Genomic DNA, 14,428 nt, shown 5'->3' on the forward strand with positions numbered 1-14,428 from the left:
GTATTATAGGCTGTTTGACTTAGAGGAAGACCCACATTCAAATCCTGCTTCCAATACTTACCAGCTATGTGACCAGTCAAGTCACTTGACCTTGTGTCCCTCAGTTTCCTCATCTACAAAATGGGGATGAGAAATACCAATGTCCCAGAGTTGAGGAGGAGGAGGAAGTGAGATAATGCATGCTCTGCAAACTCGCTGTTGCTATATAAGGGCTAGCTATTTTGATATCATCTAAGCCCCTCATCCTACAAGGAGGAAACAGGCCCAAGGCAAGGAAGGGAATCTGTCCAAATAGGCCCAGCCTTTTGTGGAAGCATGTGGGGCTCCCCACCCTGTTGCTGCCAAGTCCTAGTCTCCCAGGCTGGGATTAGGAGGACGTGCGGGCTGGAGAGAAGGGAGGTGGGGCTGGGTGCCAGGGCCTAGGATGTGGCTGCTCCATGCCTGCTTGGGAGCCACCACCCCAACGCCTGGCAGCCTTGTATGGCTCTGAGACACAGACCGAAACGGGCACGCTGATTGGACCAGCCAGCTTAGCCCGTTCTTCCTCAAAACACCTGGTAACTGGATCTGGCCTCATTGACAAGGGAACCTGGGCAGAGGGATTAGGAGGCCCAGGACTGCTCTTTTCTTCCCCTAAAAGGGAAAAGCCAGGCCTGCTGCCTCCAGGAAGCAACAGGGTGACAGGCTGGAGAACACGGAGTCTGTTTGTGGGAGGGAGCCAGGGCTACAGGTGGGGTGAGAAGGCAGGCAGGAATGGAGGCTGGGGTGACTTCAGGGCTCAGGGTCCCCAAGAGGGGAGGAGGACACGAATGGGGAAGGGAGGGGCAGGATGAGAAGGGCCCAGAGGATCCAGGACCTGAGCCTATGCCCAAGGGCGGGCTGTTATCATCTGAAAGGTAGACTGGCCTCTGCAGTGGACAATACTGGACCAGAGCCCAGAGATCTGGAGGTGGAGGAGGGCAGGGGTTCTGGCTCCTCAGTGAGATCAGAGGTTTCAACTAGATGCTCTCCAAGGTCTTTTCTGGCCCCAATACTCTGTGGTCACCCATGAGTCTGATCTGATTGGATTCTGGTCTGAGATTTCTGATTAGTAAAGTGACTGGGAGCTGGACTTAAGGAACTTTAACATCCCTCCCAATGTAGGAGATAATGGAAGGAAGGGAAGAAGGGAGGAAGGGAGGGAGGGAGGAAGGGAGGGAGGGAGGAAGGAAGGATGGAAGGAAGGGAGGAAGGGAGGAAGGAAGAGAGGAAGGAAGGGAGGAAGGGAGGGAGTAAAGGAGGAAAAAAGGGAGGGAGGGAGGGAGGAAGGAAGGAAGGAAGGGAGTGAGGAAGGGAGGGAGGGAAAAGAAAGGAAGGAAGGAAAGAAGGAAGGAAGGATGGAAGGAAGGACAGAAGGGAGGAGGGAAAGAAGGAAGAAGAGAAGGGAGGAAGGAAGGGAGGAAGGAAGGGAGGGAGGAAGGAAAGGAGGGAGGGATGAAGAGAGGAAGGGAGGAAGGGAGGCAGGGAGGGAGGGAGGAAGGAAGGAAGAAAGGAAGGAAGGGAGGGAGGAAGGATGGAAGGAAGGAAGAGAGGGAGGGAGGGAGGAAGGAGGGAAGGAAGGAAGGGAATGAGGAAGGGAGGGAGGGAAAGGAAAGGAAGGAAGGAAGGATGGAAGGAAGGACAGAAGGGAGGAGGGAAGGAAGGAAGAAGGGGAGAAAGGAAGGAAGAAGGGGAGAAAGGAAGGAAGGAAGGGAGGGAGGAAGGAAGAGAGGGAGGAAGGAAGAGAGGGAGGAAGGAAGGAAAGAAGGAAGGAAGGAAGGGTGGGAGGGAGGAAGGAAAGAAATAAGCATTTGTTAAGTACCTAAAATGTGCCAGGTACTGTGCCAAACACTTAACAGCTATTATCTCAGCTGATCCCCACAATAATCTTGGGAAGCAGGTGCTATTATTATCCCTATTTTACAGTTGAGGAAACTGAAGCAGATGGAAAGAGGGTGAATTGCTTGGACAGCTAATAGGCATTCAGGCTGAATTTGAACTCACATTTTCTGGACTTCAGGTCCAGTGCTCTGTCCACTATTCTAAGGAATTAAGGTGTCATTTTGAAGATAAGGATGGAGAAGGAGAAGAAAGAAGATGCTGGTACCACAGAGTGCACTGGTCCAGGGGTCAGAGGACCTTGGGGTTAAATTTCCCATTTGACACTTATTACCTGTGACTTTGACTCTTGGGCCTCAGTTTCCTCATTTGGAAAATGAGGGAGTTGGACTAAATGGCCTTGAAGTTTATCATCCCCATCTTTTAGATAACTACCTTGAACTCAGGGGGAGAAGTGACTTGCTCAAAGTCACCCAATAAGCCAGTGGCAGAACTGGCGACTGAGTCCAGGTCCCCGTCTCAGGCTCTGCATTCTTCCCTCCATGACCTTCTGCCTCTCCAGAGTGCCAAACTCTTTAGGGTCTGAGGACAAGAGCTCTTGCTCTGGGCTGAAAGCGTAGGCCAAGGAGTTTAGGGAGCTGACTCCAAGGCCACAAGGTCAAGCCCACTCCTGCCAGCAGCCCCCACCTGCTTTTGCTAATGAAGTCCTCAGGTCCAGGAGGGCATCAGCCAGTTGCTTTAGGCCAGGATAATGGATAGAGAGCCAGCCCTGGAGTCAGGAGGTCAAATCCAGCTTTAGGCACTTTCTAACCTGTGACCTTGGGCAAGTCATTTCATTCTGTTTACTTCAGTTTCCTCATCTGTCAACTGAGATGGAGAAGGAAATGGCAAGTCACTTGAGTATCTTCGCCAAGAAACCCCCGAGGAGCCACGAAGAGCCAGGTATGACTGAAACAACTGAACAACAAGCGGGCTGGCTGGGGTGGGTATGGAAGTGGTCGAGCAGTTTGGGGCCAACTGAGGACTTGCTCAGGGATAGGAGGGGAGGGGAAGAGCTTTGAGCTGCATGGGAAGGGTGAGAGCTGGTGGCAGGGAAGAACAGGTGCTGGTAATAATAAAGAATGAGATGAGAATGACTCCCATTTTGTATCACTTCAAACCTTACCAAGAGGTATTTTCTTCTTCTCTACAATATTCCTGTGGGAAAGGCAGCACCAGCATTTTCATCCCCATTTTACAGATGGGAAAAATTTCAAAGTGATTTGCTCACAGCGCATGTCGCCAATAGGTTAAAATGGCAGAAGGAGGTCCTATACTCTACAACTCCTTCATTTTACAGCTGTAGAAACTGAGGCCCATCCAGGGGAAGCTCAGTCTCCTAGCTCCCCTTCTCCTTCGCTGACCACTGGTTTGGGCATCCATCTACGGCTGGGCAAACCCAGAGTGACTCCCATTTACAAAGGTCTAAGGTCCTAAGATCCCTACAGAAGCTCTGCAGTCACCCCTTCTTCCATTGTTCACCCTTTGTTTTGGAAGAGGACCAATGGCGTCATGGGGCAATAGCTTGACTCAAGCATGAATTGGATTTAGGTGAGGCAGGGTTGCACAGTCATTAGCCTCACACTGTCTTCCAGGCCAAGTCCAGTGGCCAGACAAAAGTCAGGATGACCAATGAAGGCCCAGGATGCAGTGGATGACCAAGCTCTGAGGACTCTATGACTCCCACTTCAGCCACCTGCATGGCCATTGGAACAAATTGTTCTCATGACCCTTTCCATGGGGGAGTCTTCACATGCTTGGATCCAACACTACTTATATGACCACGGGACAAGTTATTTCCTCTCTCTGGACCTCAGTCTTTCCATCTAGATACTAAGGGTGTTAGGCTAGATGCTATCTAAAGTCTCTTTCAGGGGGCAGCTAAGTGGTTCTGTGGATTGAAAGCCAAACCTAGAGATGGGAGGGCCTTGGCTCAAATGTGGCCTTGGACAGCTATGTGACCCTGGGCAAGTCACTTAACCCCCACTGCCTAGCCCTTACCACTCTGGAGCCAATACACAGTTTTGATTTTAAGTCAGAAGGGAAGGATTTAAAAATATATTTTAAAATAGTTTCTTTCAGCTCTGTTCTAAGCTTCTTATCATCTGATATTCTAAGGTTCATGTTCTGACTTCCTTACTTCTGAGATTTCTCCCAGCTCTGACATTCTGTTTCTTCTTCTGGTGCTAATATTCTGTTATAAGGCCCCTCTCCACTCTGCCATTCTCTTTTCTAAGGTCTCTCCAAGCTGTGCCATTGCCTATTTTAAGGTCCTTCTCAGTTCTGACATTCTAGGTTGTAATGTTATATTCTAAGCTTTCTCCAGCACTAATATTCTCTGTTGTAAGGATCCTTCCAGCCCTGATGTTCTTATATTCTAAGCTTTCTCCAGTACTAATATTCTCTGTTCTAAGGGTCCTTCCAGCCCTGATGTTCTTATATTCTAAGCTTTCTCCAGTACTAATATTCTCTGTTCTAAGGGTCCTCCCAGCCCTGATGCTCTTATATTCTAAGCTTTCTCCAGCACTAATATTCTCTGTTCTAAGGGTCCTCCCAGCCCTGATGTTCTTATATTCTAAGCTTTTTCTCCAGCACTAATATTCTCTGTTCTAAGGGTCTTTCCAGCCCTGATGTTCTTGTATTCTAAGCTTTCTCCAGTACTAATATTCTCTGTTCTAAGGGTCCTTCCAGCCCTGATGTTCTTATATTCTAAGCTTTCTCCAGTACTAATATTCTCTGTTCTAAGGGTCCTTCCAGCCCTGATGTTCTTGTATTCTAAGCTTTCTCCAGTACTAATATTCTCTGTTCTAAGGGTCCTTCCAGCCCTGATGTTCTTATATTCTAAGCTTTCTCCAGTACTAATATTCTCTGTTCTAAGGGTCCTTCCAGCCCTGATGTTCTTATATTCTAAGCTTTCTCCAGCACTAATATTCTCTGTTCTAAGGGTCCTTCCAGCCCTGATGTTCTTATATTCTAAGCTTTCTCCAGTACTAATATTCTCTGTTCTAAGGGTCCTTCCAGCCCTGATGTTCTTATATTCTAAGCTTTCTCCAGTACTAATATTCTCTGTTCTAAGGGTCCTTCCAGCCCTGATGTTCTTGTATTCTAAGCTTTCTCCAGTACTAATATTCTATGTTCTAAGGGTCCTTCCAGCCCTGATGTTCTTATATTCTAAGCTTTCTCCAGTACTAATATTCTCTGTTCTAAGGGTCCTTCCAGCCCTGATGTTCTTATATTCTAAGCTTTCTCCAGTACTAATATTCTCTGTTCTAAGGGTCCTTCCAGTCCTGATGCTCTTATATTCTAAGCTTTCTCCAGCACTAATATTCTCTGTTCTAAGGGTCCTTCCAGCCCTGATGTTCTTATATTCTAAGCTTTCTCCAGTACTAATATTCTCTGTTCTAAGGGTCCTTCCAGCCCTGATGTTCTTATATTCTAAGCTTTCTCCAGTACTAATATTCTCTGTTCTAAGGGTCCTTCCAGCCCTGATGTTCTTATATTCTAAGCTTTCTCCAGTACTAATATTCTCTGTTCTAAGGGTCCTCCCAGCCCTGATGTTCTTATATTCTAAGCTTTCTCCAGCACTAATATTCTCTGTTCTAAGGGTCCTTCCAGCCCTGATGCTCTTATATTCTAAGCTTTCTCCAGCACTAATATTCTCTGTTCTAAGGGTCCTCCCAGCCCTGATGCTCTTATATTCTAAGCTTTCTCCAGCACTAATATTCTCTGTTCTAAGGGTCCTTCCAGCCCTGATGTTCTTATATTCTAAGCTTTCTCCAGTACTAATATTCTCTGTTCTAAGGGTCCTTCCAGCCCTGATGTTCTTATATTCTAAGCTTTCTCCAGTACTAATATTCTCTGTTCTAAGGGTCCTTCCAGCCCTGATGTTCTTATATTCTAAGCTTTCTCCAGTACTAATATTCTCTGTTCTAAGGGTCCTCCCAGCCCTGATGTTCTTATATTCTAAGCTTTCTCCAGCACTAATATTCTCTGTTCTAAGGGTCCTCCCAGCCCTGATGCTCTTATATTCTAAGCTTTCTCCAGCACTAATATTCTCTGTTCTAAGGGTCCTCCCAGCCCTGATGCTCTTATATTCTAACCTTTCTCCAGTACTAATATTCTCTGTTCTAAGGGTCTTTCCAGCCCTGATGTTCTTATATTCTAAGCTTTCTCCAGTACTAATATTCTCTGTTCTAAGGGTCCTTCCAGCCCTGATGTTCTTATATTCTAAGCTTTCTCCAGTACTAATATTCTCTGTTCTAAGGGTCCTTCCAGCCCTGATGTTCTTATATTCTAAGCTTTCTCCAGTACTAATATTCTCTGTTCTAAGGGTCCTTCCAGCCCTGATGTTCTTATATTCTAAGCTTTCTCCAGTACTAATATTCTCTGTTCTAAGGGTCCTTCCAGCCCTGATGTTCTTATATTCTAAGCTTTCTCCAGTACTAATATTCTCTGTTCTAAGGGTCCTTCCAGCCCTGATGTTCTTATATTCTAAGCTTTCTCCAGCACTAATATTCTCTGTTCTAAGGGTCCTTCCAGCCCTGATGCTCTTATATTCTAAGCTTTCTCCAGCACTAATATTCTCTGTTCTAAGGGTCCTCCCAGCCCTGATGCTCTTATATTCTAAGCTTTCTCCAGCACTAATATTCTCTGTTCTAAGGGTCTTTCCAGCCCTGATGTTCTTATATTCTAAGCTTTCTCCAGTACTAATATTCTCTGTTCTAAGGGTCCTTCCAGCCCTGATGTTCTTATATTCTAAGCTTTCTCCAGCACTAATATTCTCTGTTCTAAGGGTCCTTCCAGCCCTGATGCTCTTATATTCTAAGCTTTCTCCAGCACTAATATTCTCTGTTCTAAGGGTCCTCCCAGCCCCAACATTTTGCTCTCAGTCATAGGTTAGGTATTTGCCTCTACAGGGCGCAGCCTCACCTCAGGCTGGGAAATCCTTCTCTTGCTCATTGATCAGCAAAAGGCCCACACTTCCTGTTCATCCAGTGAGATACATTGACCTTTTATGGGTAATCCAAAACTCCCCAACTGGATTCCCTTGAGGTCATTATGAGCATGTAGCTCAATCCCCTCATTCTGGCGAAAGAGATAGCTGATACCCAAGGCTGCCTCTGGGCAGTGGATATTGAGTCCTGACACTTACTGCTCATTACTTGGGCCAAGTAACCTAGCTTCTCTGGGCCGCAGTGTTTCTGTCCAACAAGGGGGTTGGAAAAGATGACTTTTAAGGTACCCTCCAGCTCTAAGTCAATATTCCTGTGACCCTGAGCAATGTTGGCCAAAGGACTCAAGCTCAGTTCTTTTTGAGGCCCAAGTTCTTTGCACTATTCTGTGCTGCCAGGTAAACCCTGCCCTAAGCCCCTCTCCCCTCCAGACAGACTCAGACATGATCAGAGATGACCACCCAGAGTGACTCCATCCTTTACCCCTCTACTACTTAGAACCTGGGTGACTTTAGGCAATTGAATCTACTTTCTTTGTGCCTGAGTCTTTTCATGTAGAGGTAGCTAAGAGACATTGTGGAGAAAGGGCTGGGCTTGAAGTCCGAAAAAAAATCTGAGTTCAAATCTGGCCCTTGATACATACTAACTGTATGACCCTGGGCAAGTCACTTCATTTCCTTCAGCCTCAGTTTCCCCATATGTAAAATACAGATGATAAGAGTGCCTTGTTTCAAGGATCTGTAAAGTGTTTTATAACCTAAAAGCACTATATAAATGCTGTTATGGTCTATAAAATGAGATAGTTGGCTTAGTGTTTAAGGTCTCTCTTAGTTCTAAATCTATGATCCTAAAAGTGAATTGGGGTGGTGGTGGTAGGGGTGGATACAGCAGGTTCTAGTCCTAATTTTGCCACTATCTCCCTACATGACCTCAAGCAGAGATCTCTTCTTTCTGGACCTCAATTTCCCCATCTGGGAAAATGAGGGGATTTGACATGATGGTGTTGAAGGCTCCCTCCAGCTCTCATGTTGGGTGAGTAAAGGTCACCAGCCAGGCAAGGAGGGCTATGTTGGGACTTAGAAAATTTATTCCAACATGCTGTTTAAAAAAAAAATAGACCCAGACTGAACAGACAGTCTGAGCTGTAATAAATTATTATACTTGTAAAAACTTCTCATTCACAGTCCAGACGTCATTTACAAGAAGAGTCAGGAACATCACACATGGAATATCGTTTTCCTCATTTGTACACAGAGAGGCTGGGCTTCAAACCTGGGCGGCCTTGTTGGTGGGGGGATTTGCACCGATATATACCATACAGACATTGCAAAATGCAAAGGTAGAAACCAGAGTTGAAATAAAATTACAGGCAATTCCCCCCCTCCCCGAGCCCCTCTGTACATATATATCTCTATATCTACAGAGCTCTTTTGGAATGATTACTATTGCCATTTAGAAGAACACAGAAGCTGTCTGAAGACATGCCCACTTAACAGAACACCTGCCCACTTGAAGCACGGAGACAGAGCAATGACTGGCATGAAAGCACATATGGGGTACCTTTGCTTCCTGACGTGACCACCTCTGCTAATTATCAACAGATGGGGCACGTGATCTTGGGACTCAGTTGGTTTTTTGTAGCCCTCTCCCCTTCTGTCAATACCCCTAAAGGTAAAAAAATATAACCAGAAGTTCAGGGGCAAACAAAAGAGATTGAGAACAAAGAGGGGAAGAAAGGGACCCAAGGGAATCAGGCCTTATTGGGTGGCAGCATCAATGGAAGTGACCATTTCAAAGCTGCCCAGTCCACCTCCCTACCCAAGAAAATGAACCAGAGAGAAATGGTTTCTAGGTATTGCTTGCTCCCAGCAGACCTCAGAGGGTACAAAAATCCCTCCAGGGCCACACTGGGGGAAGGCCATTGAGGAACTGGAGGTCTGGAGGAAGGCAACCAGAATGGCCATGCTGTACGAAGATATATGGAGCTTGGAGAAGAGAGGTCTTAGCACATGATCACTATCTTCAAGGAGTTGAGGGGCTGCCATAAAGAATACATGTGCTTGCTTTGATTCCACAGGGAGGACCTAGGAGCAGTGGAGGAAAGTTGACTAGAGGCAGATTTTCGTTAGGGGAAACTGCCCCAATTTCCCTCCATCCCAAAGTAGCCACAGGCTGCCTCAGGAGGCACTGAGCCTGCCTTCACTGGAGATGTTCAAGTCAGTGCCAGATGGTGACTTGTCAGAGATATTGGCTGTAAAATCACAGGTCTGGGCAAGGTGTTCTCTTTTAGTTCCATGTTCTAGGAATCATATGAATCATAGCCTATTCTTATTCCTGCCCCTTCTGCTCTACTCTTTGACCAAACCATATTTTAACCAGAGAATCCTCCTTTACTCCAAGGGGAGGAAAGAGACACTAATCTCTCAACCTACATATTCTTTCCTCAACATCTTCCTGGATCCTTGGATAGGACATGTCAACGGGAGAAAAGTTTTTGGAATTTGGTGACCAAGGAGTAGGGCAGAGAATATAAATACCTACCTTTTAAGCTGTGACTCTGTGCCCAAGGAAGTCCAGATGGTGTTGGCATTCCTGATTCCTGGCCAGGAGCAGGAGATCTGGCACCAAGAATCAAGATCAAAAGATATCCTGATCTCAACTACAACCATCACTTCCTGGAGAAGTGACAAATAAGGGAGGCCCAACCTGGCTAGCCTCCTTTAAGAAGCTTCAGAATATTTAAACCTGGAGAGGACCTTAGAGAAAGTCTATTCCACTCCTTCATTTTACAGTTAATGAAACTTAGGGTCACACAGGGGCAGTAATGCTAAATGGCAGAACTAATGCTCCCCAACACACCTCCTGGACCAAGAAGGGATATTTGAGGAAATGTTTAATAACCCACTCTCTGAAAAGCAGGACACACTTCTAAGTTTAATCTGCTTGATTTATATTTTCTCCATCATTTTCTTAAACCTGGAAAATTAATAAACAATAAATCAAAGCCTGATTTATAGTTTTTTCTGATTTCAGAGGTGTAAATGCCCACACCAAAAATTTCACAATCAGCTTTCTTGGGAAGTAGTTAAGGCTGGCTCCAGCACATCCCTAACACCAAGCCTCTTTCCTATTCATAATCTCCTTGACTGCTTCCTGCTTTTTAAATAAACTTCTGAAAACACCAAAGATAGATGAAATAGAAATCAGCTTCTAGAAAATAGCTGGCCCAGCCTAAGGGATGCAATCAGGGAAAATTGTTAGAACCAAAAAAAATTGGGGAAATGAAACTCAGAATCTCAGAGCCCAAATCCCAGGATATTCTCTCTCATTCTCTCTCATTCTCTCTCATTCTCTCTCTCTCTCTCTCTCTCTCTCTCTCTCTCTCTCTCTCTCTCTCTCTCTCTCTCCCTCTCTCTCTCTCCCTCTCTCCCTCTCTCTCTCCTTCCTTCCCTTCATCCCCTTAACTTATGTCTTGAAATCCAATAGGCAATTGGGGTCAAGTGACTTGCCCACCATCACACAGCTAGGAAGTGTCTAAAGTTAGATTTGAATCTAGCATCTCCCATCTCCAGGCCTGACTCTAACTATTGAGCCACTTAGCTGCTGTCCCACTGATATCCTTTCTTCTTATCCTCATCAATACAGAAAATAATTTTCTGACTCCCAAATCAAGACTGAACTGGTTAAATAAAACAGTGTCTGAAGCCTGGATACAGACTAAGGAAATGTGACATTGGAGATAGAGTTGGGGAGAGGGCCTAAGATGTCCAATGTGTGAAAAACAGGGAAGGGACGAAAAAGCAAGGGACTGAGTTAACACATCCTCATAATCACATACATTCAAAGAGTATCTATGGGGGTAGGGGGGGGCAGGATCAAATCTAAACCAGGGAGGCTGTGGGCTCCCCTCTATAGTTCATTCCCCATCTTCTTCATAGAAGAAACAAACTCCTAGCAAGTTGTAAAAATAAAAATCGATCCTTCCCCAAGAGGGGAAAATCTGATCAGGTCAGACCAAGTCTCCTAAATCCATTCATTGCTAGAAGGGCTACTTTTAATTTCATTCGAAGATAATTCTCTTTCTCAGCCAGTTTGGGATGGCTCCTTGATGACTGAGATGGGACCAAGAAGGAAAGGAAATAATAGTTGAATGCTGCGAAAATGTATCCAGCTGCAGTAAGGACTAAGTAGCTTCCCTCCGCCCCCCATCATCGCCTTTAGAAACAGGACTAACCCAGCAGCTCTGGGCAGCTCCAGGCTGGTCTGGGTTTGGCACCTCTCCTTGTGGCCTTGGAAGGAAGGGAACATAGTGGGTGCCATTTAGCTGGAGAAGGTTCACTGGGTGAGATTGCTGTATGTGTCCACAGGGAAAATTCCAAACATGAGTGGACCTCCTTGACTTATACTTGGAAAAACAGTGGCTTCCTACTCTGGTTGTCCACTGTGAAAAGGACAAAAGTCCACCCCCTGACCCTAGCTCCACAAGTCTAAGGATTTTTGTTTCAATGGAAGACTCTGCTTACTAGCTGGGTGCCTGTGGATAAGTCACTTGATTCTCTGGACCTCAGTTGTATCATCTATAATATAAAAGAATTGGAGTACATGTGAAAACTCTAAGATTTCTCCCGCTCTAAATCTCAGGACCTTGCATCCATGCTTCTGCTGGTTCACTCATGAAAGAAAATAGAGATTCTGCTTACAAACTGGGTGACTGTGGATAAGTCACTTGGTTCTCTGGATCTCAGTTGCCTCATCTGGAATAGAAAAGGATTGGAATACATGTGATCTTTAAGGTCTTTTCTAGCCAATGCTCCTATGGCCTCCTGGACCCTGGGAGGGACGTAAGGCCAGAGTTTTCTGAGATACAGGACCAACAGCTTCTGCCCTAAAAAATCTTTTCCTCAGGACTTTTCTCCAAAAGACCTAGGTTTGGATGTTGTAAGCAATTCTCTATCCTCTTTGAAATGGGCAGGAGAGGGGAGGCTTTGAGAGCAAAAGGGGGAGGGGGAGAGGGAGGCAGGCAAATGTTCTGAGGTTGGACGTCCACACTTGGCACACTGCACGCCCATCACCACTTGGGCAGCATCCCCAGCGTTAAGGAAAGCCGGAATGAGAATTTCACAGCCATTTAGATATTGGTTCTTACATTGGATCGCTTCCTAGTTCTTGAACGTAAATCCTCAAAGAGGAAGCTTCTTTCCCTTTCTAAAATAACCAAGATAGAAAATGAGGCTTTTGTGGGTCTTTCTGCGATGGATGGGGAGACCTCAGGCTGTCCTCATTCCATCCAGAGGCTGTCAGGCTGCTCACGATTGGGGGAGGGGGGGTTGTCCACTGGAAAGCATTTCCAAACTATCTGAGGGTACGAGAGGGATGGAGGGGGGAGGGGGGAGGAAAGGCCACCAAAAAAGAGACAAGCAGACAAGTGCTTGGTGGATGATTAAATAGAGCCTGCAATAAATAGGAACCATAAACATCTGTACAGAGGAACATTTTTTTTTTCATTTAATCAGTATAAAAAAAGGTTTCTTGGGTTTGTTATTTCAGTGCATCACCTCCCGCGATAAGATAAACAAGTGCCTCTCCCTGGCCCCTGGCGCGGGCCGGGGCCATCCAGCTCGCCGTGACGCAGAGGACACCACTCAACCAACCCCCTTTGAAAAACTCTACAAAAATATTCACAGCCTTAAACACCTCATTTGTTTTTCCTTTTAAACATTTCAAGCAAAAAAAGGTATCAGAAAAGGCACGAGTAACTGCATACATGGGAAGATAATACCAGACGGGGACGACTCGACGAGGGATGTTTCCATGAGTTTGGTCGCGAGTGAGAGCGCGTCTGCGTGTGATGACTATATTGCAGGAAATAGTGTCGGAAAAGTCTGTTCCTGTAGACTGGAAGCCTGATGCTGAGGCAGCCGTTGGGGGACGCCTAGGACCCTCCTCCGTCCTCCGGCCTCCCGGGAGTCGGTCCGGGCCCCTCGCTCTCCAAGGGCGGCGAGCCCAGCCGCCGCCGGGGGCCGGCCGAGGGCCTGAGCTCCCCGGACAGGTTCCTCCTGCGGGGTCCCGGGCACCGGGCCGGCTCCATGAGGCAGCCCGTGGAGCTGCTTCGGTCCAACGTCTGGGAAGGAAACGCCGAGGGGAAAGTGCGCGGTGTCTCAGAGTCAGTGCAGGGGCTGGGCCTCTTGGCCTGCCCCGGCCGGCCGGGGGACGGCCTGGGCGCCGGCTCGGAGCCGGGGCTGTCTGTGAGGGCTGGAGCCTTGGTCTCCGAGGACGCTCCTCCCGGCCTGGGCCTCTCCCAGCGGGGCACCCCCTGACCCTCGCTCGTCCTCATTCTCTCTAGGGAATAGCTGCTACTCTCCAGCTCTGAGGACAGAGTGAATTTGGAGACCTTGGCCACTGGAGACACCGATGCCGACGAGGTCTCCGGAGGGCCTTCTCGACTTCTCTCCTGAGCCTGCCGGGAGTCGGTCAGGTCGCTGCCCCCGCCAAAGAAGCAGCTGGACCACGGCCCCCCGGCCCCCGGCATCAGCGTGGGATGGCTGCTGGGCCTGGCCTGGACCATCTGGATCCCCCCGATGGGGATCATGGGGCAGGGGGTCCTGGCTAAGCGCTGGGAATGCAGAGGGAGATGGCTAAAGAGGTTCTCTCCTGTCCGGCCTGGGGGGTGGCCATGGAATTCGTGAAGTGAAGAGAAGGGTCTGAAGGGAAACGGGTGAGCAGGACCTGGTGAGCAGGCTGGGCTTCTGGGCTCCAACTTCTGCAGGGGGTAACAAACACACACACACACACACACAAGGGATAAGCACGACAGTCCGCTCGTGACTGGGGGGCAAGCAGGGGATCGAAAGGGGAGGGTCATATCGCAAAGCCCAGGCCCTCAGGCTGGCCCGGTCATCGCCTATGGCCGGGAGGTGCAGGGATGCCCTTGGGGGACAGGGAACACCTCACCTTCCCGGCCTCCTTTCTGTTTCCCCCATTGGAAACCCAAAAGCCAGCTGTAGCCTGGGCACGAGGCCAAAGCCCCCTCTCCTCGTCTACCCAGGCCCAAAGACCTCTATTACAAACAAAAAGCTACTCTGAATAATTTTTTTGTAATTCCCTAATCAGAGAGATGACAAAATACTGTCTTGTAAGTCTAGGTTCTAGAATAGCAATGGATCTCTGCTGGCCGCAGGTTGAAACAGAAAAGCATAAATTAATATTATCTATGTTGTACTGTATTCTCATTTATTGTTATTATTCCCAACTGCATTGTAATCTGGTTCAGGCCTACCGGGAGTACTGGCTGACTGCCCTGTGTTCTAGACAATAGCAACTGGGTGGGACTTAGCCACAGAGGCCAGTCGACCCTGAAGAAAGGCTTACTAAGTGGCAATGGTGATGGTGAGGGTAGTGGCAGCAGAGCTGATGATGGGGGTGGCAGTACGGTAATGATGACAGTGATGGTAGTGGTGATGGTGGTGGCGAGAGTTATGGTGATGGTGATGATGGCAATGATCACCATGATGGTGGTGATCCTGGTGTTCATAGTACTGATGGTGATGGGGATAGGGATGGTGAAGACAGTGATGGTGGTG

General features: G+C 47.5%; 1 protein-coding gene across 2 annotated transcripts in view; it reads right to left on the reverse strand.

Moving 5' to 3' along the window:
- Positions 1 to 7,917: 7,917 nt before the first annotated feature.
- HIVEP3 (HIVEP zinc finger 3) overlaps positions 7,918 to 14,428 on the reverse strand; it is a 651,964-nt gene continuing 645,453 nt past the window's right edge. For both annotated transcript variants that reach the window (XM_016422541.2, XM_007492922.3), the window contains one exon: positions 7,918 to 13,608. In XM_016422541.2, coding sequence (XP_016278027.2) covers positions 12,781 to 13,608 — 828 coding nt within the window. In that variant the 3' untranslated portion in view covers positions 7,918 to 12,780. The remainder of the gene's footprint in view (positions 13,609 to 14,428) is intronic.

The sequence above is a fragment of the Monodelphis domestica genome, chromosome 4 (assembly GCF_027887165.1).
Source record: "Monodelphis domestica isolate mMonDom1 chromosome 4, mMonDom1.pri, whole genome shotgun sequence".
Classification (NCBI taxonomy): Eukaryota; Metazoa; Chordata; class Mammalia; order Didelphimorphia; family Didelphidae; genus Monodelphis; species Monodelphis domestica.